The sequence below is a fragment of the Tachypleus tridentatus genome, chromosome 10 (genome assembly GCF_004210375.1).
Source record: "Tachypleus tridentatus isolate NWPU-2018 chromosome 10, ASM421037v1, whole genome shotgun sequence".
Classification (NCBI taxonomy): domain Eukaryota; kingdom Metazoa; phylum Arthropoda; class Merostomata; order Xiphosura; family Limulidae; genus Tachypleus; species Tachypleus tridentatus.
The window spans coordinates 10,204,552-10,231,320 of record NC_134834.1 but is presented as its reverse complement, the minus strand read 5'-3'; the positions used below and the strand labels follow the sequence as shown (position 1 = coordinate 10,231,320).

Here is a 26,769-nt window from a genome sequence, read left to right as displayed (position 1 = left end):
GTTAAAATTAATTATGAAAATTCATTACCATAATTCTATCAGTATCGTTAATCTGAATACCAGTGTCAAGCTAAAATAAAACAAAAGACTTAGGTTTTTAATAGTCAAAATTAATAAAGAATTTTTTGTTACTGTGTTTGTAATATTTAATTTCAAACAAATATAAGATAAAACAATGTTTGAGATGCGATAAAAGACCAGATGTTAGTGTAGTTGTGCTACATAATACTTAAACTAAAAAAAACTGATAAAAAACAGAGCTGAAATATACTTCCTGTTGAGTGAGAAAAAAAATTCTCATTATTTCAAGATTTCTGTGTAGGTTATCTAATCAGAGTTTACAATGACAAAACCAACTAGAAGTAAAACAAGTTTCTCAGTTAAACAAAACCCACCATAATCATAACACAAACACAAGTGTAAAATATGTCCTGCAAATCAGATACAAATGTCCATCATGATGTTGAAATACAGTTGGTAATGTAGTTGAAAGAGAAAAAAAAACTGCCTCTTACCATGCATCCTACACAATAAAATATCTACCATATTCCCTACAGCTTACAACAACAGTAAATGTCCACTAATCACAGTTTACAGCAATGGCCAGTGTTTATTGTATCACCTACAGTTCACAGTGAATTATCTCTATCCACTGTAGTTTAAAGTAAAAATACACGAGTGGTTGAATGTGTTTTCTTGTAGTAAAGCCCCATCGGGCTATCTGCTGAGTCTAACGAGAGAAATCAAACCCCTGACTTAAGTGTTGTAAATCTGCAGACTCACTGCTGTATCAGCAGAGGACAACTGGTTAAAATAACATTCAAAATACTGAGTTAACTGAACCTCAGTCTTATGGAAATTAAAGCACCCTAAATCTTTCACAGCTAAGCAGTTAATTAACATTTTAGCTAAATAAGGATGACAGTTGGACGTTACTAGCAACTAGAAAACAAGGAAATGCAAAATCAATACTTAATATTTTGTCTTGTTCATTTTGAAATAAAACCAACTTAAACTGACACAAAATGTTAGTTTTCATAGTTTCTCTATTTTAGCAGTACAGTAAATAATACTGTTATCCCAAGGTCTAACAATCCGAGTTTTATTTAATTTTTGGTACAGTGTTAAAAGTCCATCCCAATGTGTTAAAATATTGTATAATTATAATATGTTTACTTCAAAATACTGTCATCATTTTGAAATCTGTAATCTTGATGAAAATGTAAAAACTTCTGAAGCAAGTTAACAACAAACTTCTCTACAATGAACAGATATGTATGAATTTCATAAAAAAACATATGTAAAGACGCAGATATCCCTCTAGTAGCTTTGTGCAAAATTAAAAAACAAAACAGAGAGGAAAATTTAAAATAAGTGCCATATTTTGTTAAATAAATCAAAAGGAGACATCAAAACCTATAAACAAACACATTCAGGTAAATAAAATCCAAGAAATTTTGTTATATAAAAGTATGATCCAATATAAAAATCGATAAAAAAATTGTAAAATAGGTGCTAATAGCTTCTTTTAAATAAACCTACACAAACTATGTGGTTTAATATTAGCTTTAATTACACTGGCACCTCAGTATAAAGATTAACATGTTTTATAAGCAGAACATATTGCATCTAAAAATAGAGATTAAAAATTATATGTACTGACAAGAAAATTACCAAGTTGTGAGACAACCACTTCCACTCTTTACCCTACAAGCAAATCTAGTTTCATACATTGCCTTGTGGGATCCAAGTATTGAGCAATTTTGAAAAATATTTACCAATTTATAAGATTATAATTGTTTTCTGATTCTACTGTCATGAATTTAAAAACAAGTAACCTCCACATGCATGCATTACATTATTTGATCCTTAAAGATGCGATGTTTACGTAGTCTGAAACAACATAACAAGTCTAGGTAGTTGTTTGATTCCAACAGTTTTATATTTTTAAGCAAACAAAGGATTTATTATAAAACATTATACAAAAATATCTTATGTATAAAAAGATTCAGAAAAACTTGTTTGTAAAACTGTAGCATCACAACAAGCCACAAGAAAAATAAAACATTCTGGAATTGTTTATAGAAATTTTGTAGTCTTTTAAGAATACTTATACTGGCTAAAACAATGATCACTTTAAAAACAGCAGTAAATACAGCACTTCCGGTAAAATATAAATGTCACCTATCTTGTTCATTAACAGATCACACAGCATTTGAAATGTATTAAAAACACTGCATATAAACATGCAGAAATATTCCTAAAATGTAAATATACTCACAAGAAGAGCATTTACAATGGCACCTTTTCACCAATATCATACTAACTGTATCAACATTTACATGAAAATTTGATATGCTAAGCTAAAATCACAAAAGACGTAATTAAAACGTATAGAACATGAGTCATCAACTTTTTCTGTTATTCACTTTCATATAATAAAAACATACTTTTACACAAAATTACTACAGCTGTCACAAAATTAGGCTTAGAAACTTAATGATTTTGAAACAAATCAGATTTACAGTATTTATTATCACAATTCTTTTTCAGTCTGATGATTCTTACAAGCACTGAACGCTCGTGTTAAAATAACGTATCGGTGAGCACACTATCTCCAGATCATGCTCTTCAATAGAAACATCTACTTAATCTCTCACACATAAAACCACAACAAAGGTCCTTCCTTCAGTAGTGCATCACAGTTATAGCTTATGAATGGCCTATTAATTCTCAGAAATTCTATCTTGTCAAGATTTCTGTAACTAATACTGCACTTCAAAACGCATGCCTTCAAATAGCAGCAGAACAAGAACAGCTGTAGTGTTAAAATATAACTAAAGGAGACAGATCTTCAACAAGTTTGAACAGCTTTAACAAACCCAGAGCTATCCCACAATACACCACAGCTACTATTTTACAAAAGGAGCAGTTTAAGAAATATCTCATTGAACCTCGAAGTCTCACTAAGATAATATCGTAACACTAGTCCTCTCACATTGAACCTCGAAGTCTCACTAAGATAATATTGTAACACTAGTCCTCTCACATTGAACCTCGAAGTCTCACTAAGATAATATTGTAACACAAGTCCTCTCACATTGAACCTCAAAGTCTCACTAAGATAATATCGTAACACAAGTCCTCTCACATTGAACCTCAAAGTCTCACTAAGATAATATCGTAACAAGTCCTCTCACATTGAACCTCGAAGTCTCACTAAGATAATATCGTAACACAAGTCCTCTCACATTGAACCTCGAAGTCTCACTAAGATAATATCGTAACACAAGTCCTCTCACATTGAACCTCGAAGTCTCACTAAGATAATATCGTAACACAAGTCCTCTCACATTGAACCTCGAAGTCTCACTAAGATAATATCGTAACACAAGTTCTCTCACATAAGGTTTTTAAACAAATTATTCTTTAGCTTTTCCCCTTTGTGAACACAAGACATGAATACAAAGCATCTCGTGCATATCTCTTGTTCAATCAAAATTCAATTATATAATTTTCTATGTTTCTCTCACAACCAGTTAACATTAGTTATATATAATCAGTATCAATGAGCTACTTCTTACACCACATATTTCTAAACCAGTTCCACCTTGTTATGACTGAAAATAACCATCAAAGATTCAGGGTTAAGAATTGTTGGAGACATACAAACTGTCTTGTATAACTCTACCAATTAACCATTTTAATCAACTGAGATAATATACTGTACAAAAATATTCCTAAACCATTTGCTGCAACTTCAAATATTTCTTTTAGCCAAACAAACTAGTGTATTACTGTATCCAATAAGTTTAAAGAAAATACAGTTTCATAATAGAATTTCTGTACTACTAAAACACATCTGTAAATGACGGCCTACAACAATAAGTTAACATTAATAGCACACTTACTGATTACTGCTCTATTACAAGCTACAGCTTGTAACTAAAAACAACAATAAGTTGATGATTCTAGCCAAACTTCACAGTTCAGCTCATCTTTGATACCCCAGGAAAGTATGGCCTAAAATATAAAACTTATAATTATCTCTGTTTACAATCTTTCAGCAGTTTTCTTCAAAATGGAAAAGAATTATGTTAATTTTTCTTTCTATTTCTATAATAGACTGCGATGAGTAACCTCAACATTTGTTCATATCCTAAGTGTTCCTTTTGTACACTGCTGTTTTGACAAAGACCCCCCCCAATAAAAGATTCGTTGGTTTTAAGTATTTGATCAACACAATATTATAAACCATTCCAAACAATCTTCTTATTACTAATCAGTATGAGATTATATAACATTTGAAAATAGTGGAAACATACATTTTCCAGAGTTTGTATACAATCATCTCACCTTTAACTAAGCAGCATAAATAAAATCATGGTGTGAAGAATTGGATTAAATTTTCACAAATTACTTACCGTAGTATGCATTCAATTTTCTCGTGTCGATAAATTATAATAAAGAATACATTGACAAGAAATTTGTTTTCCTAGTTTATGTGACATTTCAAACAATAAAAGCGTGTTACAATGGAATTAGGCTCAGAAAGATTGTCTGCTCAAAATGTCACACAAACTGAACAACCAAGTGCTAATTTAGATATGCAAGTTTATTCTTTATTATCTTTTATCAAGCTATCTCCTCACGTTTATTCTGTAATCAGCTGCATAACATGAGTCTCTTTTGATCGCTGTCTATAAAAACAAGTTGACAAAAAACAGTTCACGTTAGCAACACCTTCACTTTCAACAGTAAGCTGAATACACATTACTTCTCTATGGAAACACTGGACCACTTGTGGTTTGGTTGATAAAATCACACACAGATTCACTTTGGGAGCAGATTAATTGGTTAGAAGGATGAAGCTCCTAAGTTGCAAAGAAACTTCCAGGTCTGGAGATAAGTTCATCAACTTTGTGCTGAGCAACAGACTGTCAGTTTGGTTGCAAAATAAAACTCACAAAGAACCTGGATTTAAAAAATATAACAAAAAAGTAATGAACACAACCAATATTTTAATATTTTGTTTTTAAAACCAAGATACTAAAATGTTCTGCATCACCAAAATTTGAAATTAAAAAAGCTTTAAACATTTCCAAAAACAAAACCTTAAAAATTTATACAATTTAAAATGAACTCTAATTTGTTTTAAAGACCTTTGACCACTGAGAATACTTTTTTAAACTTTCAATGCATAAAAACACAAATACATGCAATTATTCAAAGTAAATGTCTACCTGTATACTGTAGTCCTCACATTACTGTATATTAAACAAATCTGGTGGTTAACAGGTGTTATAGAGAAAAGACTGAATATAGGATGTTGGCACGAAGCCTTCTTCAATGTCTCCTCGGCGAACCCTGGTCCAGCCATCTCCTTGGTCCAATTCTAGGACTTCAAGTTCTTCCCCTTCTACCATAGGGATGGACCCCTCACTTTGAGCTGTACATGACATTCATATGAAATATTGGACTTTTAGAATAATTATTCCAATTAGTTCATTTCAGTTTAATCTCTTTTGTACAAACCTACCCAAGAGATGTCTGTCTATGTGAACCTACCCAAGAGATGTCTGTCTATGTGAACTAACAAACCACAAGAAAGGTAATTAGTAAATAATGCCCAATGCCAATTCTTGGGTTACTTTTGTTTGATCAAACACTGGGATCTGACTATTACTCCTATAATACAGTCATGTCCGAAACATGTTTCTGTAGCAATAGGATGGAAGCCACAAGTCTTAACATCCAGTCTAGACACACATCAGCCACTAGGACACACCCAGTTCTTCATGCAAGTAAAAACAATGATTTGAGGTTAATTTTACCATTGAAACTATAAAACATTCTATTGGATCAACTACACAGTTTGTACAACTAAAAATAAAATAAAATCAGTCACTGTTGTTTTGTAAATAACAGTTTTTAACTAAAAGTTAACAGATGTTTTATGAATGATATTGGTATTAAGAGATGAAAGAATCTAAAGTGACAAGACATTCTTATAGTGATCTGACTTTATAGAAATCTCTCATATGTTATATACACCTCAACAGCTAAATTAATTATAGGTTTATGTTTTTGACAGAAAATATCTGGTGTCAAATTTATTCTATATTTACTGCATTTAACAGTGGGTTGTACTTTACCTTTAGCATGTTAACTACATGATTGGACAAAACAGTACTGAGAAGGTAACTTAGCAATCCCATTCCACCAGTTTCAGTAAGGCTTTAGTTTGGAATGAAAAAAAATATTTATAGTTTCCATAATTCATTCGACACTTCTCATTTTAATAACCTTAAGTAGACGTTTTCTCTACTTAAGAACCAATTTCCATATGGAAATTATTTTTAACAACATGTACTGCCTATTGCAGCTGTAATACTAAATGTTTGAGTAACTTTATAACAGTATCTATACATGACACTATCAAACATTACTTCAGTCTAAGCATTCTACTGAACTATACTTAAGATAAAAAAACTCAAACTTACCATCAAAAGCATAGAGGGCTCTTGCTGTACCCAGAACAGGTAGAGGGTCCAAATCAATATCTATGTTCACTTCTTCTTGTGTATCAGTGAACACTTCAACTTGAGGACCACTGATGTGGAACGGACCAATCTCCGGACTATAGGAAGATCCAGTTATGTAAAGTTTCATTTTACACAAACTACCCAAAGCACTTTGCGTAAACTACGACTTGAATGTTGTATAAATTTCCACTTCAAGCCCTCTAGAATATTTCCTTTAAAATGTTCAACTTGCAACATTGACTAAACTTTCATGTTGTGGTATTTCACACACTAGCAGCTATTGTCACATTCAGTACAATAATGGTTACTACACCATGACTATTCTCTGTGCATGAACTTAATGTGAAAAATCAGTTACAAGTCTCAGTCTATGATGAAATTTGTGTTGCTATGTCATAATATTTCATTAAAAGAATGTGAGAAACACAACACGTTCATAAGCCAATCAGAACTGGGACAACAAATGCGTTAAGCGTGAGACTACATTATAACGATAATCTGTAACAAGCAATATACCTTTATGCACAAGTGTCCTTTAGCATGTCATTCCTGACATTACAAAATCTGGCATGACATACATACAATAATAAATTCCATGCTGGTGGATCGGTCAGTTGGATGAAAACAAGTAGTAACAGCTAATAGTTTTCTTTATGTATGTTGCCCAACAAAATACTGATAATTTAGAAATAATCCATTATGACAACAAATAAAGGCTGTAACAGTAGTTAAAGACAAGTTGCTTTATGATGCTAAACCATAACAGAGTAGAATGACATTTATTAAGAAGTATGCTGGAAACAAATATCAAAATTCAAAAGCCAGCTGCACTACCTAACAGATAAACTAGGATAACTGATAGACTTAAACCATGACAAATATATTAGTTAACCCACAATAACCATATCATATATGCCAGCCAATAAAGACATTAACTACAATTCTTGCTAAAAAAGTCCCCAATCTTTTCCTTTATAATTATCTTGCTTGTTTTTTGCCTGCAAATTTAAGAACTAGAGAACACAACCAACACGTTTCACATGATGCAAGATAGCACTCATTTTTATATTCAAAAACTACCAATCCTTTAAGCTAACAATTTTTCTTAATGTTCATCTATTAGCAACTTAAATGTTTCTGAAATAATTGGAAGTTAAATTAAGACTTAATATAAAATCCAACAAACATTTTTTTGAAACCTTTCAGGTTTTATACCAGTTTAATTCTGTTGAAAAGGAATTTTTGAACAAAACAAATTGTAATATGCACGCTTCTGTAAACCATTAAGAACCACGTTATGTCAACAAATAAAGTTTTATTAATACAGGGCGCTGACAAAAGGTTATTCAATCAAATAACTAGAAATGAATCAGAAAAACTGAGATGGGCTGTCTGCCTTAGTACAAATGACAAGTGATTGTTTGGCAAACTTAGAAGGCCAAAAATTATATTTTACTACGTTCCACATTACATAAAGAATCTCCATTCTCCATAGATATTAACAGTGAGATACAGCTGGTACAGGAGTACCAAATCTCAGCAGTATTTGGTGACTGTTCATCAGTGCACTTGAGAGATTTTTTTAAACACACTAAACCAAATCCGTTTCCCACGATTACTAGATCCATCTCCAAAATTTACCTTTAAAGGTATTTATAACTCACTTACCCGTTTGTTGGAGGTAGTACAGCATTTAACAACATACTTCTGTTGTTGTTGACACTGGAGTCGGATGCACTCCGCGACATGGAGTCGTCAGAATAGCTGTGCCTGTTACCTTTATAACTTGTAGGTGTTAATGTTATGCCTTCTGCTTCTGAAAGAAATCCCTAAAAATGTGTTGCATAAAAACATATACTGATTTATTTAGCACACAAGTAAAACATTTTTAGTTTCCAAATGAAGATTCTTCGAAATAAAAATTAAAAACTTTATATATTTAATAAATGTTGAGCATGTTTGTTGTTTTAAAAACAGTCCTACATTAAATTAAAAGCCAGTTACCTAACATCAGAAGGAAAAACTATTTTACAAAACAAAAACCATATTTTTTGAAAAGTACAATCAACACATTTTCCTGGGATGTATTTCACTAACTTTTCCAAAATTCTCTAATACATAAACTTTTACCAATAATATTTTCACAAATATGCTTTGAACAACAGTATTTAAGTTGAAGTAGAAACTGCAAGTTTGAGGACTGAATACCTGGAATTTTTGAAACTCTGCTTGAAGCTTCCCAAGGTTGTGTCCACTTTCTGTTAACTGACCTTCGATGCTCGTTGGATCGCCCATGGCTGGATTCTGTTCATATGCTAACTTCATCTTCATCAAGCCATCCCTGTGATGAGACAGAATATCTAAACATATGCTACATCTGTGGTAAAACAGAGAGGGGGAATGGTTTCATAAAAAAAAAATTACTGAAAATAAATAATACCAACGTCCAGAGAAGTGGGGATAGGAAGGAGTGAATTATATTACACTTCATGATTGTACACGAACTTGTTACACATACACTGGACCAACAATCCATAAAGTAACAACTTCCCACAAGCTAATGACACAGATAACGTCTCTATTAAATCTGACCAACAGCAAACTCAACAAACATTCATCTGTGGAGTTTAAAACTGTTACCTTTGTTTATAGATGAATAAAAGTTGACACCTTATGTGCCCCTAACACACACACACACACACACAAAAAGGAACTTATGTAACTTTAGTCAATTACAATAACTCGTTACAAGTTAATATTAAATGTTCATTCACATACTAAAACTGCAAACTATTGATATACATTTAGAAAACAATGTACGAAATAAGAACAAACTATAATTCCCCAGGCTTTTGTGAAGCTTGTGCAAGATGCTGTGAAGGTAATGTTATATTTGTGTTAAACTTCTATATATAATTAAATCATTCCAAACAAACTAGAGTGCAAAATCAACTACCATTAGAAAAATATCCAGTTCTTTTATAAATACATTAACCAGCTAATTGAAGATTGTCAGTAGTCTACATCTTATCTCATAACTGATAGTTGCTACAAGTAACTTAAGTTAGACAGGTAACTGTTCCTCACCTTGCAGCAGTTTCCTGTTGGATTTGGTTCTGTACAGAGTCAAGTTTTTGTTGAAGTTTTTTCTTCCTCTGATTTGGGGGTAAATCACCATAGTCTTCCTTTATTTCATCAGTCTGAGTCTATCAGAATTAACCAGAAGTTAATTAAGAAATACCTGATGAAGTAGACGTTAACTAGAGACTACTCATGATGTATAACTGACCACGTTAATCCGATAGTGTATCAACTGACAAGTTACGTAGATACAACTATTATTAACAATGATAAAAGCTTGTTGTAACTGTACATTTGTAACAGTTTCTCTTACTACGCATTTAAGTTATCTCCAGATCTTATAATTTAATATTAAACTATTGCAAATGATGACTACATACAATTAAATGTAGACTTGAAAATAACATGCAATACCCCGATATTTCTTTTAAGATCTAGCAGAGTCGTTTAAAATCTTTCACAGTTTCAAATTGTGTTGCCCGTTTAAAACAGAACAATTTATCTTCTAACACAATGTGTTTACTACCTCTAACTCAATAAAACTTCATTAAAACTAATAGTTTTATAGTCACACAAACCATTTTTGATATTAAAGCAGTAAAGAGGAAGTTAAATATACTAACAAACTAGTAAAGAGAAACTTAAATCACATTATATCCAACACAAGTATTTTAAAACCAATGAAGGAAGATTAAATCAATGATTATTTCTTACTTTATTTGAACCAAAAATTCCAAATATTCCACCACGCTTCTTCACTTTTCCCCCAGTAATGGTACCTTTAATAGTTTCTGTTTTGAAAGGAGATACAGTGTGCAGGCTTGTGTTCCCTTCACAATTTTTAATGTTACTGAGATCCTCAAAAGGGTGGTCCTCTGGTGGTGAGAAGCCAGATTTAAACTTCTCAATGACTAGCCTAGAATCCTAATTTGATAAAAATAAACATCTGTTATGTTGCACATGAGGATAAAGATTGCATACAAGGGAAACGTACAGCAACTGTACATTAAATGAAGCTAATCTATATCTTTATTTCACATGTTCACCACCTAACAATCAGTACGTTCCTTTAAAACAATATTTAAAAAGCTGTAAGATTCATATTGGGTGATCTGTTCACCAAAGTGATACTTCATGTCCACAACAGATTCAAAAACAGAAGATCAGAGACCCTTATGGTTGAAATAATAATCAGTGATGTCGAGAAAACCCACTTGTAGAGAAAAATATATATGTAAAAACAGCTCCTTTGGGTTGAGAAAAGTTTTTACATAGAGAAGAGAACAATGTTTTGACCTGACGATGCCCGAAGAAGGTCGAAACGTTGTTCGCTCCTCTATGTAAAACATTTTTTCAACCCAAACAAAAAATTTTTACACATATTTTCCTTATGGTTGAGGCACTTCCACCTCCAGTTTTGAATAACATACATTGATTTTACATTATGACAAATTTATATTGACTTCCAAATTTTACATTGAATTAAAATTTTTCTAAATATTACACTTGTTTTTCGGCTTTGTATTTTACACGTCATTGTTTTAAAATAACAAAAATTATTTTTGTAATAAAAATAAGGTAAATTACACTATGTAACAAAATGTTTACTGTTTCTTGTTCCTGGACAGAAAGTGTTATTTACCAATTACTTAAGCCTAAAGTAAATGAAAAGACTTATTTTTCTCTTCAAACTTTGCTTTTGTGACCTGGGAACATATAACGAAAACATGATGGGAGACTATATTTGGGGACTGTTACGTGAAAGTGATTTACATTACAGTCACAAATCTTGAAAAACTACTCACTTCTAAACATTTTTGTATAACTTTAGTATAAATACATGTAAATCTTGATTCATATGTTGTTTTATTCAGACCTTATGTAAATGAAAATGTGCAAATTTGTCCGTTTTTACATAGAAAATAGGTTAATTTCTAAATTTGATTATCCAGGTCACAAAACCAAAGTTTGAAGGGAATAATGGCCATTTTCTGTACTTTTACAACATAAGCAATTAAGAAATAACACAAACTATCCAGGAACAAAATTTGTGTTACATAGTGTTACTTGTGTTACATAGTATTATTTGTGTTACATAGTGTTATTAGATAAAGTTTCTTCCAATACTTGCCTCTTTTGGATCTATAGTTTCCGCAGCGTTCACTATACCATCAAGACACTTACAGACAATAGGAAAAACATGACGCTGAATATCAGCAAATAATTTAATGAAGTTCTGAATGCAAGCAATCCTTCTTTCATCCATGTCTTGCATTTGCTGAAATAAATAAATATGGTACAATTATTGTATACAAAACAAAACACAACAGTCACTTCTACAACGTACATTTGGAAATTGAACAAAGTAAAAAAAAAAAAAATTTTTAATAAGTACTTTCATACTAGGTTTTCCATATAAAAATACCACAATATGTCGGGTTCTTCTCCCTGTTTGTTAGTTTCAAGTAGGGTAACAGGTTTTCCAAATCTAAATACCACAATATGTCGGGTTCTTCTCCCTGTTTATTAGTTTCAACTAGGTTAACAGGTTTTCCAAATCTAAATACCACAATATGTCAGGTTCTTCTCCCTGTTTGTTAGTTTCCACTAGAGTAACAGGTTTTCCAAAACTAAATTCCACAATATGTCGGGTTCTTCTCCCTGTTTGTTGGTTTCAACTAAGGTAACAGATTTTTCAAATCTAAACAATATGTTGAGTTCTTCTCCCTGTTTGTTGGTTTCAACTAGGGTAACAGGTTTTCCAAATCTAAATACCATAATATGTCAGGTTCTTCTCCCTGTTTGTTAGTTTCAACTAGGGTAACAGGTTTTCCAAATCTAAATACCATAATATGTCAGGTTCTTCTCCCTGTTTGTTGGTTTCAACTAGGATAACAGGTTTTCCAAATCTAAATACCGCAATATATTGGGTTCTTCTCCCTGTTTGTTAGTTTTAACTAGGGTAACAGGTTTTCCAAATCTAAATACCGCAATATGTTGGGTTCTTTTCCCTGTTTGTTAGTTTCAACTAGGGTAACAGGTTTTCCAAATCTAAATACCGCAATATGTTGGGTTCTTCTCCCTGTTTGTTAGTTAGTTTCAACTAGGGTAACAAGTTTTCCAAATCTAAATACCACAATATGTTGAGTTCTTCTCCCTGTTTGTTAGTTTCAACTAAAGTAACAAATTTTCCAAATCTAAATACCACAATATGTTGGGTTCTTCTCCCTGTTTGTTAGTTAGTTTCAACTAGGGAAACAGGTTTTTCCAAATCTAAATACCACAATATGTTGGGTTCTTCTCCCTGTTTGTTAGTTTCAATAGGGTAACAAATTTTCCAAATCTAAATACCACAATATGTTGGGTTCTTCTCCCTGTTTGTTAGTTAGTTTCAACTAGGGTAACAAGTTTTCCAAATCTAAATACCACAATATGTTGAGTTCTTCTCCCTGTTTGTTAGTTTCAACTAAAGTAACAAATTTTCCAAATCTAAATTCCACAATATGTCGGGTTCTTCTCCCTGTTTGTTAGTTTCAACTAGGATAACAGGTTTTCCAAATCTAAATACTGCAATATGTTGGGTTCTTCTCCCTGTTTGTTAGTTAGTTTCAACTAGGGTAACAGGTTTTCCAAATCTAAATACCACAATATGTCGGGTTCTTCTCCCTGTTTGTTTCAACTAGGGTAACAGGTTTTCCAAATCTAAATACCACAATATGTTGGGTTCTTCTCCCTGTTTGTTTGTTTCAACTAGGGTAACAGGTTTTCCAAATCTAAATACCACAATATGTTGGGTTTTTCTCCCTGTTTGTTAGTTAGTTTCAACTAGGGTAACAGGTTTTCCAAATCTAAATACAGCAATATGTTGGGTTCTTATTCCTGTTTGTTAGTTTCAACTAGGGTAACAAATTTTCCAAATCTAAATACCACAATATATCAGGTTCTTCTTCCTGTTTGTTAGTTTCAACTAGGATAACAGAGATCACAACTTACTGCAGGAGATGCATTTAATACAACGTTTTTAAGAAAGAAAAGTTTTGGTGAAATGTATAGTTTAAAAACCTGTTTTGTTATTTGATCCAAGTTTCAATATACTCCAAGTCTTCCACTACTTCATTAATTCCCAAATGCAACATAACTTAAAATTAATCAAACCAGAATTGTCAGGTATGTTTTTCAATTGCAGACAGATCTAGTCAAACAAAGGAACTACAGCCACGTTTGGAAATGTTTTACAGTAGGTTAAATGTAATGAGCTGAGATAAACTTTTACTCTCAAAACAAGTTCTTTTAAATTTCATATCATCAGTCATGTTGACCTTTATAACTAAACGTCTGGGAGAAAGGCCTATGTTGCTACAACTTTGTTTCAATGATGGAAAACAAAGAACAAGATTATAAGTAACAAGTCTGAAAGGATCGGTGGAGAACAAAACAGAAAAGTTTGGATTAAATTTCCCTTTACATACTACTGTATGTTTTATTTTAACTTCTGTTAAACCGTCAGGATCCTATATTGTGTAGAATTTACTAGAAAAGTACGACAAACCAATTGGCTTCTGTTCTGTGAGCTAGAATATTGGAAGGAGTCTAGAAGGGTATAGGAAACTTTGGCTAAAGAGATGCTTGAAAACATAATACCTGAAAGTACTTTTATTTACACTGTGCCAATAATTCACTTGTTAATAAAAAAAACACAGTGTTAAAGTGGGTTTGAAAATTTTGTCCGTCAGCATCATGGCTGCACAGAGTAACACGTTATGAACAGCTGATGCCTTTAACTTAGCTATTTTTGACAATATGAAGTACTAATTAGCCCAAAGCTTTTCATATTAGTGAATTTCCCAATTAAAAAAACAGCACATAATGACTAATTATTGCAATTGTTTATGACTTTCTATTTAAAAGTAGCCCTAAGGTATGTTTCCTGACAACAAACTGTCATTGTTAACCTTTCTACGGAGATTCCACAACTGTAGGTAAACACCTATGTAAAAAAAAAACACATTATAATATCAGGAAGACACAGGACTGCACCAAATTTGTTAATTTTAATGGTCAAGACAACTCACAACTACAAAAATACATATGCACTGATAACTGACAACCTCAAGTCATTTGAGACAATGTTTGATTAAAAAAAAAAAATTGAGAAGGTAGGGGGGTTATCCACACAAAAACAACATTTGTATGCAAGTTTAGAGGTAAAGTCTGTACCAAAAGAATCATTCTTATATATAAAGCTTGGTCAAGTTCTGTAAAATGGCCACATTTTATATATGTATAATGTAATGTTACACAGAAGAGCAGATAAAGTTTTATTACAGCTTGCTTGTCCTTCAAGAATCAGTTGATTTTTATACTTTTAAGAGAAGTCAGAACTTAAGTATGACCTCAAATATCTGCTACATGAGAAATATATACTTAAAAAATGTCCAGTTTACAAAATAATCTTAACTCTGTGGCAAATGAAAATTGTTCTTAGACTTTCAAACAAGCAGTCACTGAAACCATTTTATTTACGTACTTTACATAAAGCAAGTGTTGACTGTGTCTATTTCTCATGCTTGCAACATAGGAAGTGTTACAGAGGGTGGTGAATCATCCTTCTAACCTGATCAGGGAGTCACTGTCTGCTCGTGTGTCCACTTCCAGTGCCTGTAGTTTTTACCACTCTTTAACCAAATTTAGCATGCATCTTTGAGTGCATCATGCAGGCAAGTGGGTCATACTTGTGTCTCATCCCAATGTCACCCCTTATAAAGCTGACATCTTCATGTTCAACTGTCACACCAAAACCTGCAGGAACCATTTGTTTGCTCTCATGGTGTTCCAATACAATCCTCAAGACAACCAAATGGGACCTCTTCAGATTCCTCATTCTACTGATCCTTACCAAAGTTCAAACGTACAACTACACCACCCAGGGTAGTGACAAGAGTTGACATTTAGATCTGACCTTTGTGTTACTATCCAGACTCGCCCGTTCCTAGAAAGGACATGTCAGCCAGCATCTTACTATGGTGTAATGAAAAGTTGTATTACACTGTTTTTATCTGCAGTGACAAGTAAGTGTTATTAAGAATATAATTTTTCCTATTTTTGTCACTAGGGGTCAAAAACCATAAAAAATGGGGGGATGTTCCAGCTCATCAGTTGCACAGTGCTGGATTTAACATGCTGTGCTTTAGGACTAGTTTCTACAGAACAGGTTACAAAAACAATGCAACTAAAATGACAGACAGGAAGAAGAAAAAAAAATAATGCATCAGATATTTTTCTTCCCTTGTAAAGAGTAACCACTCATAGAATTCTGTCACTGAGAGTAATTTTGTTTGTTTTTTTACAAAGTATACAACAGTAAGATTTTTGTCATAAGAAAGTAAGTTATACAAATTAAGAATAATTTTACAATTTCAAAAGGTGAAAATTGCCACAGGATTAATTTAGCAAATTAAATCACCAAATGTTGTCATAATAAACACACACAATGGCATCACAACTTATTCTATTTAAAATAAAAACTGAATCACTCACAACTATAAACCTCTGGCAGTTGAGAGCTCTAGTTTCTGCATAGCTCTGGTGCAGAACTACAGAAAGCTACAATAATCCACCCATTAACTACTATTAAAGCTGCCAGAGTTGTCATCATTTTTCCAACAACGGTAAATTAATTTCTCAATACGTTTTCAAGTTTTAAATAGCTATTTTTAGTTGAGAGTTATATTGGTGCTCCACTTACTTGGGGCAATGTAGAAACAATACTTGTGATAAATAATGAAAGACTTACCTGGAATACATTTGGTACTGCAGTAGTGTAATGTAGCCTTTGCAACTGATTGGTTTTTTGGAGTAGATTTGCATATTCTGTTTTACAGTCTTCACATGTCTGATTCTTTATCACAGATATTGTCCTTGCCTGAAAAAGTGACCAGTCTAAAACATTTCACATAAAAAAGAAAAAGAAACTTGCTCCTAAATACATTACGTGCAATTAATACTTTGCTGTGACAATAATACAAATTTGTCAAAGTTGGTCACTTAAGTTTAAACTGTTTTATTTGTACTACATTATCAGTGGTCAACACATAAAACTAGTGATGAAGAACCTTAGGGAGAAAACAATGTGTTTCAGTGGTCTTCACGATTTGGAGAAATAAATTCACAGCAATTAGCGATGCCACTATACTAAATGTAACATGGTCAGAATTTGCATATACAACCACAAGCAGGTGACATGTATTCACTTCTACTGAAAAGTAAAAAGTTAGAAATCAACAATATACTTTCCTGATTAATCAAAAGTTCTCCTAATAAAACACTATCTAGTTTTCCACAAGTATTATATTTTGACAGAATAGAAAAGTTATGAACAGAAAATGTTGATAAAACCAGCAGTTCTAGAAATTACAAAAATACAGTTTATGAAGAAAGAACCGTACTTGAAGAATATCCGTACTTAGAGAATCTACTAAAAATTACCGATAAACATATACCAACCTACTGATAAACATACACTGACCTACTAGCTTAGCAACAAATCATAGAGTAAGAAGGATAAAACATTGTGTAACATACTAGTAACAACTTCACTAACCATTAAATATAATATACAAGTAACAAAATGTACAAAGCCAGATTTTGCTGGTATTTGTCAAAAGGTTTGGTTTTGGTTTGTTTTCAATTTTGTGCAAAGATACATGAGGGCTATCTGCACTAGCTGTCCCTAATTTAGTAGTGTAAGACTAGAGGGAAGGCAGCTAGTCATCACCACCTACTGCCAACTCTTGAGCTGCTATTTTACCAATGAATAGTGAGATTGACCATCACATTACAATGCCCCCCATGGTTGAAAAGTCAAGCATGTTTGGTGTGACAGATCTGAACCTGCAACCCTCGAACTGTGAGTCGAGTGCCTCAACTACATGGCCATGCTGGGGCTTTGTTAAAAGGAAATGAATATTAAAAATCAGAACTGGATGATTAACTCAATTTATAGATTATCTGTGTTAAAATAACATATTAACTGAAGTTACAACCAAGTCAATTAATGTAACAAATATAGAATAACACTGTTTCTTGTTCCTGGACAAAAAGTGTTATTTCCCAATTACTTATGCCTAAAGTAAATGGAAAAGACATATTTTTCTCTTCAAACTTTGCTTTCGTGACCTGAGGTCGTATAACAAAAACATAATGGAAGACTATATTTGGTGGCTGATACGTGAAAGTGATTTACATCACAGTCACAAATCTCAAAAAACTACTCACTTCTAAACATTTTTGTATAACTTTAGTATAAATACATGTAAATCTTGATTCATATGTTGTTTTATTCAGACCTTATGTAAATGAAAATGTGCAAATTTGTCCGTTTTTACATAGAAAATAGGTTAATTTATAAATTTCATTATCCAGGTCACAGAAGCAAAGTTTGAAGGGAATAATGGCAATTTTCTGTACTTTTACAACATAAACAATTAAGAAATAACACAAACTGTCCAGGAACAAAATTTGTGTTACATAGTGTTATTAAAGTGTTTCCTATTATTATTATTGGGCTACTTTAACTATCTAAGTAATTGAGACCCTAACATGATTTATTGATTCAAGATTGTTCAGCTCAACCAGTTTGGGTTACGACTCATGAAAACAGTCGACTAACTGAAATTACTTTATAATTTCTATTTCCAAATATTCCAACTATTCAAGTTTCGTGAGAATAACTGATTAGTTTAATGTAATAAATTAATGTGCTGACAAGTAATTAATAAAATATTAGACAAATTACTTTGTTGTAATAAAATATTTGTTATAATAAAATTATTTTTCAAAATTCAAATTTTCAAAACATATTCAAGATTTAGTATTCATTATGGTAAAAAAAAACAATAAGTTGGTCAGTCACATCGAGTAAAACCTGTTATCGTCCAAAACTTTTGTCACGTGGACAAATTTTAAGTTAAAAAAACAAACAAACCCCAAACAAAGTATACACTTTGCCTTTTATTAAATACAGGTATCTCCTCTTGCTGTCACTGAAGTAATACTTAATTAGATCAGTCAGTTTAAACCACTGTTACCAAACAAGTTAAACTTTAAAAAATATTTGGGTAACTTTTCAGGCTTTTAACACGAGTTCTTATACTTGTATTAAGTAATCCAGTTCTCATACTTGTATTGAGTAATTGTTCTGGACTATTAAAATGTTTTTTTAACTGTGTTAAATGCACAAGGTCTCAGTTCAATCACCTCAGACTTCAACAGGTTCTACAAGTGCAAGATATTTAGTAAACAACAGGTTCTACAAGTGCAAGATATTTAGTAAACAACAGGTTCTACAAGTGCAAGATATTTAGTAAACAACAGGTTCTACCGGTGCAAGATATTTAGTAAACAACAGGTTCTACTGGTGCAAGATATTTAGTAAACAACAGGTTCTACTGGTGCAAGATATTTAGTAAACAACAGGTTCTACTGGTGCAAGATATCTAGTAAACAACAGGTTCCACTGGTGCAAGATATTTAGTAAACAACAGGTTCTACTGGTGCAAGATATTTAGTAAACAACAGGTTCTACTGGTGCTAGATATTTAGTAAACAACAGGTTCTACTGGTGCAAGATATTTAGTAAACAGCAGGTTCTACTGGTGCTAGATATTTAGTAAACAACAGGTTCTACTGGTGCAAGATATTTAGTAAACAACAGGTTCCACTGGTGCAAGATATTTAGTAAACAACAGGTTCCACTGGTGCAAGATATTTAGTAAACAACAGGTTCTACTGGTGCAAGATATTTAGTAAACAACAGGTTCTACTGGTGCAAGATATTTAGTAAACAACAGGTTCCACTGGTGCAAGATATTTAGTAAACAACAGGTTCCACTGGTGCAAGATATTTAGTAAACAACAGGTTCTACTGGTGCTAGATATTTAGTAAACAACAGGTTCTACTGGTGCAAGATATTTAGTAAACAGCAGGTTCTACTGGTGCTAGATATTTAGTAAACAACAGGTTCTACTGGTGCAAGATATTTAGTAAACAACAGGTTCCACTGGTGCAAGATATTTAGTAAACAACAGGTTCCACTGGTGCAAGATATTTAGTAAACAACAGGTTCTACTGGTGCAAGATATTTAGTAAACAACAGGTTCTACTGGTGCAAGATATTTAGTAAACAACAGGTTCTACTGGTGCAAGATATTTAGTAAACAACAGGTTCTACTGGTGCAAGATATTTAGTAAACAACAGGTTCTACTGGTGCAAGATATTTAGTAAACAGCAGGTTCTACTGGTGCAAGATATTTAGTAAACAACAGGTTCTACTGGTGCAAGATATTTAGTAAACAGCAGGTTCTACTGGTGCAAGATATTTAGTAAACAACAGGTTCTACTGGTGCAAGATATTTAGTAAACAGCAGGTTCTACTGGTGCAAGATATTTAGTAAACAACAGGTTCTACTGGTGCAAGATATTTAGTAAACAACAGGTTCTACTGGTGCAAGATATTTAGTAAACAACAGGTTCTACTGGTGCAAGATATTTAGTAAACAGCAGGTTCTACTGGTGCAAGATATTTAGTAAACAACAGGTTCTACTGGTGCTAGATATTTAGTAAACAACAGGTTCCACTGGTGCAAGATATTTAGTAAACAACAGGTTCTACTGGTGCTAGATATTTAGTAAACAGCAGGTTCTACTGGTGCTAGATATTTAGTAAACAACAGGTTCTACTGGTGCAAGATATTTAGTAAACAACAGGTTCCACTGGTGCAAGATATTTAGTAAGCAACAGGTTCCACTGGTGCAAGATATTTAGTAAACAACAGGTTCTACTGGTGCAAGATATTTAGTAAACAACAGGTTCTACTGGTGCAAGATATTTAGTAAACAACAGGTTCTACTGGTGCAAGATATTTAGTAAACAACAGGTTCTACTGGTGCAAGATATTTAGTAAACAGCAGGTTCTACTGGTGCAAGATATTTAGTAAACAACAGGTTCTACTGGTGCAAGATATTTAGTAAACAACAGGTTCTACTGGTGCAAGATATTTAGTAAACAACAGGTTCTACTGGAACAATTCAAATTACACATTGCCTAGCAACAATAAAAAACGTGTTAGAAAAAGGTAGGACAATAGCCTGATGTCAAGCATCGGGTAAAACATTCTTCTGTCAAATATGGTTAAAAACAACCAGATGAATAGCAGGAGAGAGATGGCACAGCATCTTATAGTGTATATCATCAGATCTGACCAATGTACTGTCAGACCAATGAAGAGCAGGCTTGAGATCCACCCGTGTAAAGGGAAGATTATAATCATAGAGATGATCAAAAGTGCTAGATACCCAGCAAAAGCCTTTGCCGAGAGTACTGACAATGCTCTGGGTATTAGCAGCTCCCAGGCCATCTGAAAGGAAGATCAAAAGGAGAAAGAAATATACTGCCCATTGATCTTCTGAATCTTGTCCCAAATAACAACATTGGAACTGGTCGTAGAAGAGATGCTGGTTGTTATAAATTTAATCCAAGATTCCTTCTGGCTTTAACGTCTTACCTGTTGAGCGAGTGTACAGGCCTGCTGTAAAGTGGTGCAGTTCGAAAGTGTGGGATACCTGTGAAAGGCATCCCAGGCCCATTTTTGAGCCTTCCATGCCCCATGGCAGGCAGGATTCCAACAAGGACAAGGATACCATGAAACGTGTATTGAGGTTTTATATATATATTGGATAGCTGCTTGGGCAATACATTTGGTAACTACTGCCACACAGTCATCTATCGACAGCTTAGGCTTGGACAATACAGTCAGTTACTGCTGCCACACAGTCATTTATCGACAGCTTACAGAGGACAGCAGGATTGAGTTCTGAGAGAGCAGTGAAAGAGGGCCAGTTGGCTTGGCTCCAGCTTCCACCAGGACATACAAGTCAGTTACCATCAACCACAACCAGTCTTTCTCAAAATAATAGAAAAGTGACCACTGTCAACCCTCCAAAAGTGAGAAAGTGAAGGGGAGCAGACAGAGAGATCAACAGCAGTAAAAGACTGACTAGAAGCATGGAAATAAATAAGTATAAGCACCTGTACTGGAGAGAGAAAGGTTGTGATCTGAGGGCATACACAACACCCACTAAGAGCATCCAACCCTGGTACTTGGTCGACCCTAGACCAAGTGGACCATCTGATAGACCCTGGGGGGTAAGGCACCCTAAGTCTGCCCGTCTAGTGGAATTCAAGGCTAAAGTGGTGTGTTAGGGTTGAACCCCTCAACCACCAAGACCCTCTCCTTTCCTTCACAGGTCACCACACACGGCAAACACCCTGGAGGGTAAGGCACCCTAAGTCTGCCCGTCTAGAGGAATTCAAGGCTAAAGAAGTGTGTTAGGGTTGAACCACTCAACCACCAAGACCCTCTCCTTTCCTTCACAGGTCACCACATACGGCAAACACGTGGGTGGATGTATAGATCCCACGGAAGGTTCTGTTCTTCACCACGCACAGGAATCCACATCAAGTGGTATTATATATATACTACAAACAAATCTCGAGCTTTGCAACAGATCAGGATACGAACACATCACATTTCGACAACCTGATTTTACCAAAATCTTGCTTACTGTTTTGTCTCATCAAAAATCCATCCATACAAGTACTGCAAAAGCTAAAACTTTCCAACTGGTAATTTCAGTACTTTTATTGTGTTTTGAGTAGTCACTTAACACAGTCATAACACACACAGTGTGTCTCTACAACTTAACACAGTCATAACACACACAGTTTGTCTTTACAACTTAACACAGTCATAACACACACAGTGTGTCTCTACAACTTAACACAGTCATAACACACACAGTGTGTCTTTACAACTTAACACAGTCATAACACACACAGTGTGTCTTTACAACTTAACACAGTCATAACACACACAGTGTGTCTTTACAACTTAACACAGTCATAACACACACAGTGTGTCTTTACAACTTAACACAGTCATAACACACACAGTGTGTCTTTACAACTTAACACAGTCATAACACACACAGTGTGTCTTCACAACTTAACACAGTCATAACACACACAGTGTGTCTTCACAACTTAACACAGTCATAACACACACAGTTTGTCTCTACAACTTAACACAGTCATAACACACACAGTGTCTTTACAACTTAACACAGTCATAACACACACAGTGTGTCTTTACAACTTAACACAGTCATAACACACACAGTGTGTCTTTACAACTTAACACAGTCATAACACACACAGTGTGTCTTTACAACTTAACACAGTCATAACACACACAGTGTGTCTTTACAACTTAACACAGTCATAACACACACAGTGTGTCTCTACAACTTAACACAGTCATAACACACACAGTGTGTCTTTACAACTTAACACAGTCATAACACACACAGTGTGTCTCTACAACTTAACACAGTCATAACACACACAGTGTGTCTTTACAACTTAACACAGTCATAACACACACAGTTTGTCTCTACAACTTAACACAGTCATAACACACACAGTGTGTCTTTACAACTTAACACAGTCATAACACACACAGTGTGTCCTTACAACTTAACACAGTCATAACACACACAGTGTGTCTTTACAAATTAACACAGTCATAACACACACAGTGTGTCTCTAAAACTTAACACAGTCATAACACACACAGTGTGTCTCTAAAACTTAACACAGTCATAACACACACAGTTTGTCTCTACAACTTAACACAGTCATAACACACACAGTTTGTCTCTACAACTTAACACAGTCATAACACACACAGTTTGTCTCTACAACTTAACACAGTCATAACACACACAGTGTGTCTCTAAAACTTAACACAGTCATAACACACAGTGTGTCTTTACAACTTAACACAGTCATAACACACACAGTTTGTCTCTACAACTTAAAACAGTCATAACACACACAGTTTGTCTCTACAACTTAAAACAGTCATAACACACACAGTTTGTCTCTACAACTTAACACAGTCATAACACACACAGTTTGTCTCTACAACTTAACACAGTCATAACACACACAGTTTGTCTCTACAACTTAACACAGTCATAACACACACAGTTTGTCTCTACAACTTAACACAGTCATAACACACACAGTTTGTCTCTACAACTTAACACAGTCATAACACACAGTGTGTCTTTACAACTTAACACAGTCATAACACACACAGTTTGTCTCTACAACTTAAAACAGTCATAACACACACAGTTTGTCTCTACAACTTAAAACAGTCATAACACACACAGTTTGTCTCTACAACTTAACACAGTCATAACACACACAGTTTGTCTCTACAACTTAACACAGTCATAACACACACAGTTTGTCTCTACAACTTAACACAGTCATAACACACACAGTTTGTCTCTACAACTTAACACAGTCATAACACACACAGTTTGTCTCTACAACTTAACACAGTCATAACACACAGTGTGTCTTTACAACTTAACACAGTCATAACACACACAGTTTGTCTCTACAACTTAACACAGTCATAACACACACAGTTTGTCTCTACAACTTAACACAGTCATAACACACACAGTGTGTCTTTACAACTTAACACAGTCATAACACACACAGTGTGTCTTTACAACTTAACACAGTCACAACACACACAGTTTGTCTCTACAACTTAACACAGTCACAACACACACAGTTTGTCTCTACAACTTAACACAGTCATAACACACACAGTTTGTCTCTACAACTTAACACAGTCACAACACACACAGTTTGTCTCTACAACTTAACACAGTCATAACACACACAGTGTGTCTTTACAACTTAACACAGTCATAACACACACAGTGTGTCTTTACAACTTAACACAGTCATAACACACACAGTGTGTCTTTACAACTTAACACAGTCATAACACACACAGTGTGTCTTTACAACTTAACACAGTCATAACACACACAGTTTGTCTCTACAACTTAACACAGTCATAACACACACAGTTTGTCTCTACAACTTAACACAGTCATAACACACACAGTTTGTCTCTACAACTTAACACAGTCATAACACACACAGTTTGTCTCTACAACTTAAAACAGTCATAACACACACAGTGTGTCTTTACAACTTAACACAGTCATAACACACACAGTTTGTCTTTACAACTTAACACAGTCATAACACACACAGTTTGTCTCTACAACTTAACACAGTCATAACACACACAGTTTGTCTCTACAACTTAACACAGTCATAACACACACAGTTTGTCTCTACAACTTAACACAGTCATAACACACACAGTGTGTCTTTACAACTTAACACAGTCATAACACACACAGTGTGTCTTTACAACTTAACACAGTCATAACACACACAGTGTGTCTTTACAACTTAACACAGTCATAACACACACAGTGTGTCTTTACAACTTAACACAGTCATAACACACACAGTGTGTCTTTACAACTTAACACAGTCATAACACACACAGTGTGTCTTTACAACTTAACACAGTCATAACACACACAGTTTGTCTCTACAACTTAACACAGTCATAACACACACAGTGTGTCTCTACAACTTAACACAGTCATAACACACACAGTGTGTCTCTACAACTTAACACAGTCATAACACACACAGTGTGTCTTTACAACTTAACACAGTCATAACACACACAGTGTGTCTTTACAACTTAACACAGTCATAACACACACAGTGTGTCTTTACAACTTAACACAGTCATAACACACACAGTTTGTCTCTACAACTTAACACAATCATAACACACACAGTGTGTCTTTACAACTTAACACAGTCATAACACACACAGTGTGTCCTTACAACTTAACACAGTCATAACACACACAGTGTGTCTTTACAACTTAACACAGTCATAACACACACAGTGTGTCTCTAAAACTTAACACAGTCATAACACACACAGTTTGTCTCTACAACTTAACACAGTCATAACACACACAGTGTGTCTCTACAACTTAACACAGTCATAACACACACAGTGTGTCTTTACAACTTAACACAGTCATAACACACACAGTGTGTCTTTACAACTTAACACAGTCATAACACACACAGTTTGTCTCTACAACTTAACACAGTCATAACACACACAGTTTGTCTCTACAACTTAACACAGTCATAACACACACAGTTTGTCTCTACAACTTAACACAGTCATAACACACACAGTGTGTCTTTACAACTTAACACAGTCATAACACACACAGTGTGTCTTTACAACTTAACACAGTCATAACACACACAGTGTGTCTTTACAACTTAACACAGTCATAACACACACAGTGTGTCTTTACAACTTAACACAGTCATAACACACACAGTTTGTCTTTACAACTTAACACAGTCATAACACACACAGTTTGTCTCTACAACTTAACACAGTCATAACACACACAGTGTGTCTTTACAACTTAACACAGTCATAACACACAGTGTGTCTTTACAACTTAACACAGTCATAACACACACAGTGTGTCTTTACAACTTAACACAGTCATAACACACACAGTGTGTCTTTACAACTTAACACAGTCATAACACACAGTGTGTCTTTACAACTTAACACAGTCATAACACACACAGTTTGTCTCTACAACTTAACACAGTCATAACACACACAGTTTGTCTCTACAACTTAACACAGTCATAACACACACAGTGTGTCTCTACAACTTAACACAGTCATAACACACACAGTGTGTCTCTACAACTTAACACAGTCATAACACACAGTGTGTCTCTACAACTTAACACAGTCATAACACACACAGTTTGTCTCTACAACTTAACACAGTCATAACACACACAGTTTGTCTCTACAACTTAACACAGTCATAACACACACAGTTTGTCTCTACAACTTAACACAGTCATAACACACACAGTTTGTCTCTACAACTTAACACAGTCATAACACACACAGTGTGTCTTTACAACTTAACACAGTCATAACACACAGTGTGTCTTTACAACTTAACACAGTCATAACACACACAGTTTGTCTCTACAACTTAACACAGTCATAACACACACAGTTTGTCTCTACAACTTAACACAGTCATAACACACACAGTGTGT

General features: G+C 33.9%; 1 protein-coding gene across 3 annotated transcripts in view; it reads right to left on the bottom strand.

The window, feature by feature from the left end:
• Positions 1–254: 254 nt before the first annotated feature.
• Positions 255–26,769, bottom strand: part of LOC143228733 (formin-binding protein 1 homolog) — a 46,754-nt gene continuing 20,239 nt past the window's right edge. For 2 of the 3 annotated variants that reach the window (XM_076460024.1, XM_076460025.1), the window contains exons 7-15: positions 16,420–16,548; positions 11,758–11,904; positions 10,341–10,550; positions 9,633–9,751; positions 8,754–8,886; positions 8,214–8,374; positions 6,504–6,640; positions 5,244–5,449; positions 255–4,974 (exon numbers count right to left, since the gene is read on the bottom strand). In XM_076460024.1, coding sequence (XP_076316139.1) covers positions 5,292–5,449; positions 6,504–6,640; positions 8,214–8,374; positions 8,754–8,886; positions 9,633–9,751; positions 10,341–10,550; positions 11,758–11,904; positions 16,420–16,548 — 1,194 coding nt within the window. In that variant the 3' untranslated portion in view covers positions 255–4,974; positions 5,244–5,291. The remainder of the gene's footprint in view (positions 4,975–5,243; positions 5,450–6,503; positions 6,641–8,213; positions 8,375–8,753; positions 8,887–9,632; positions 9,752–10,340; positions 10,551–11,757; positions 11,905–16,419; positions 16,549–26,769) is intronic. The other variant, XM_076460026.1, reaches the window with a different exon arrangement.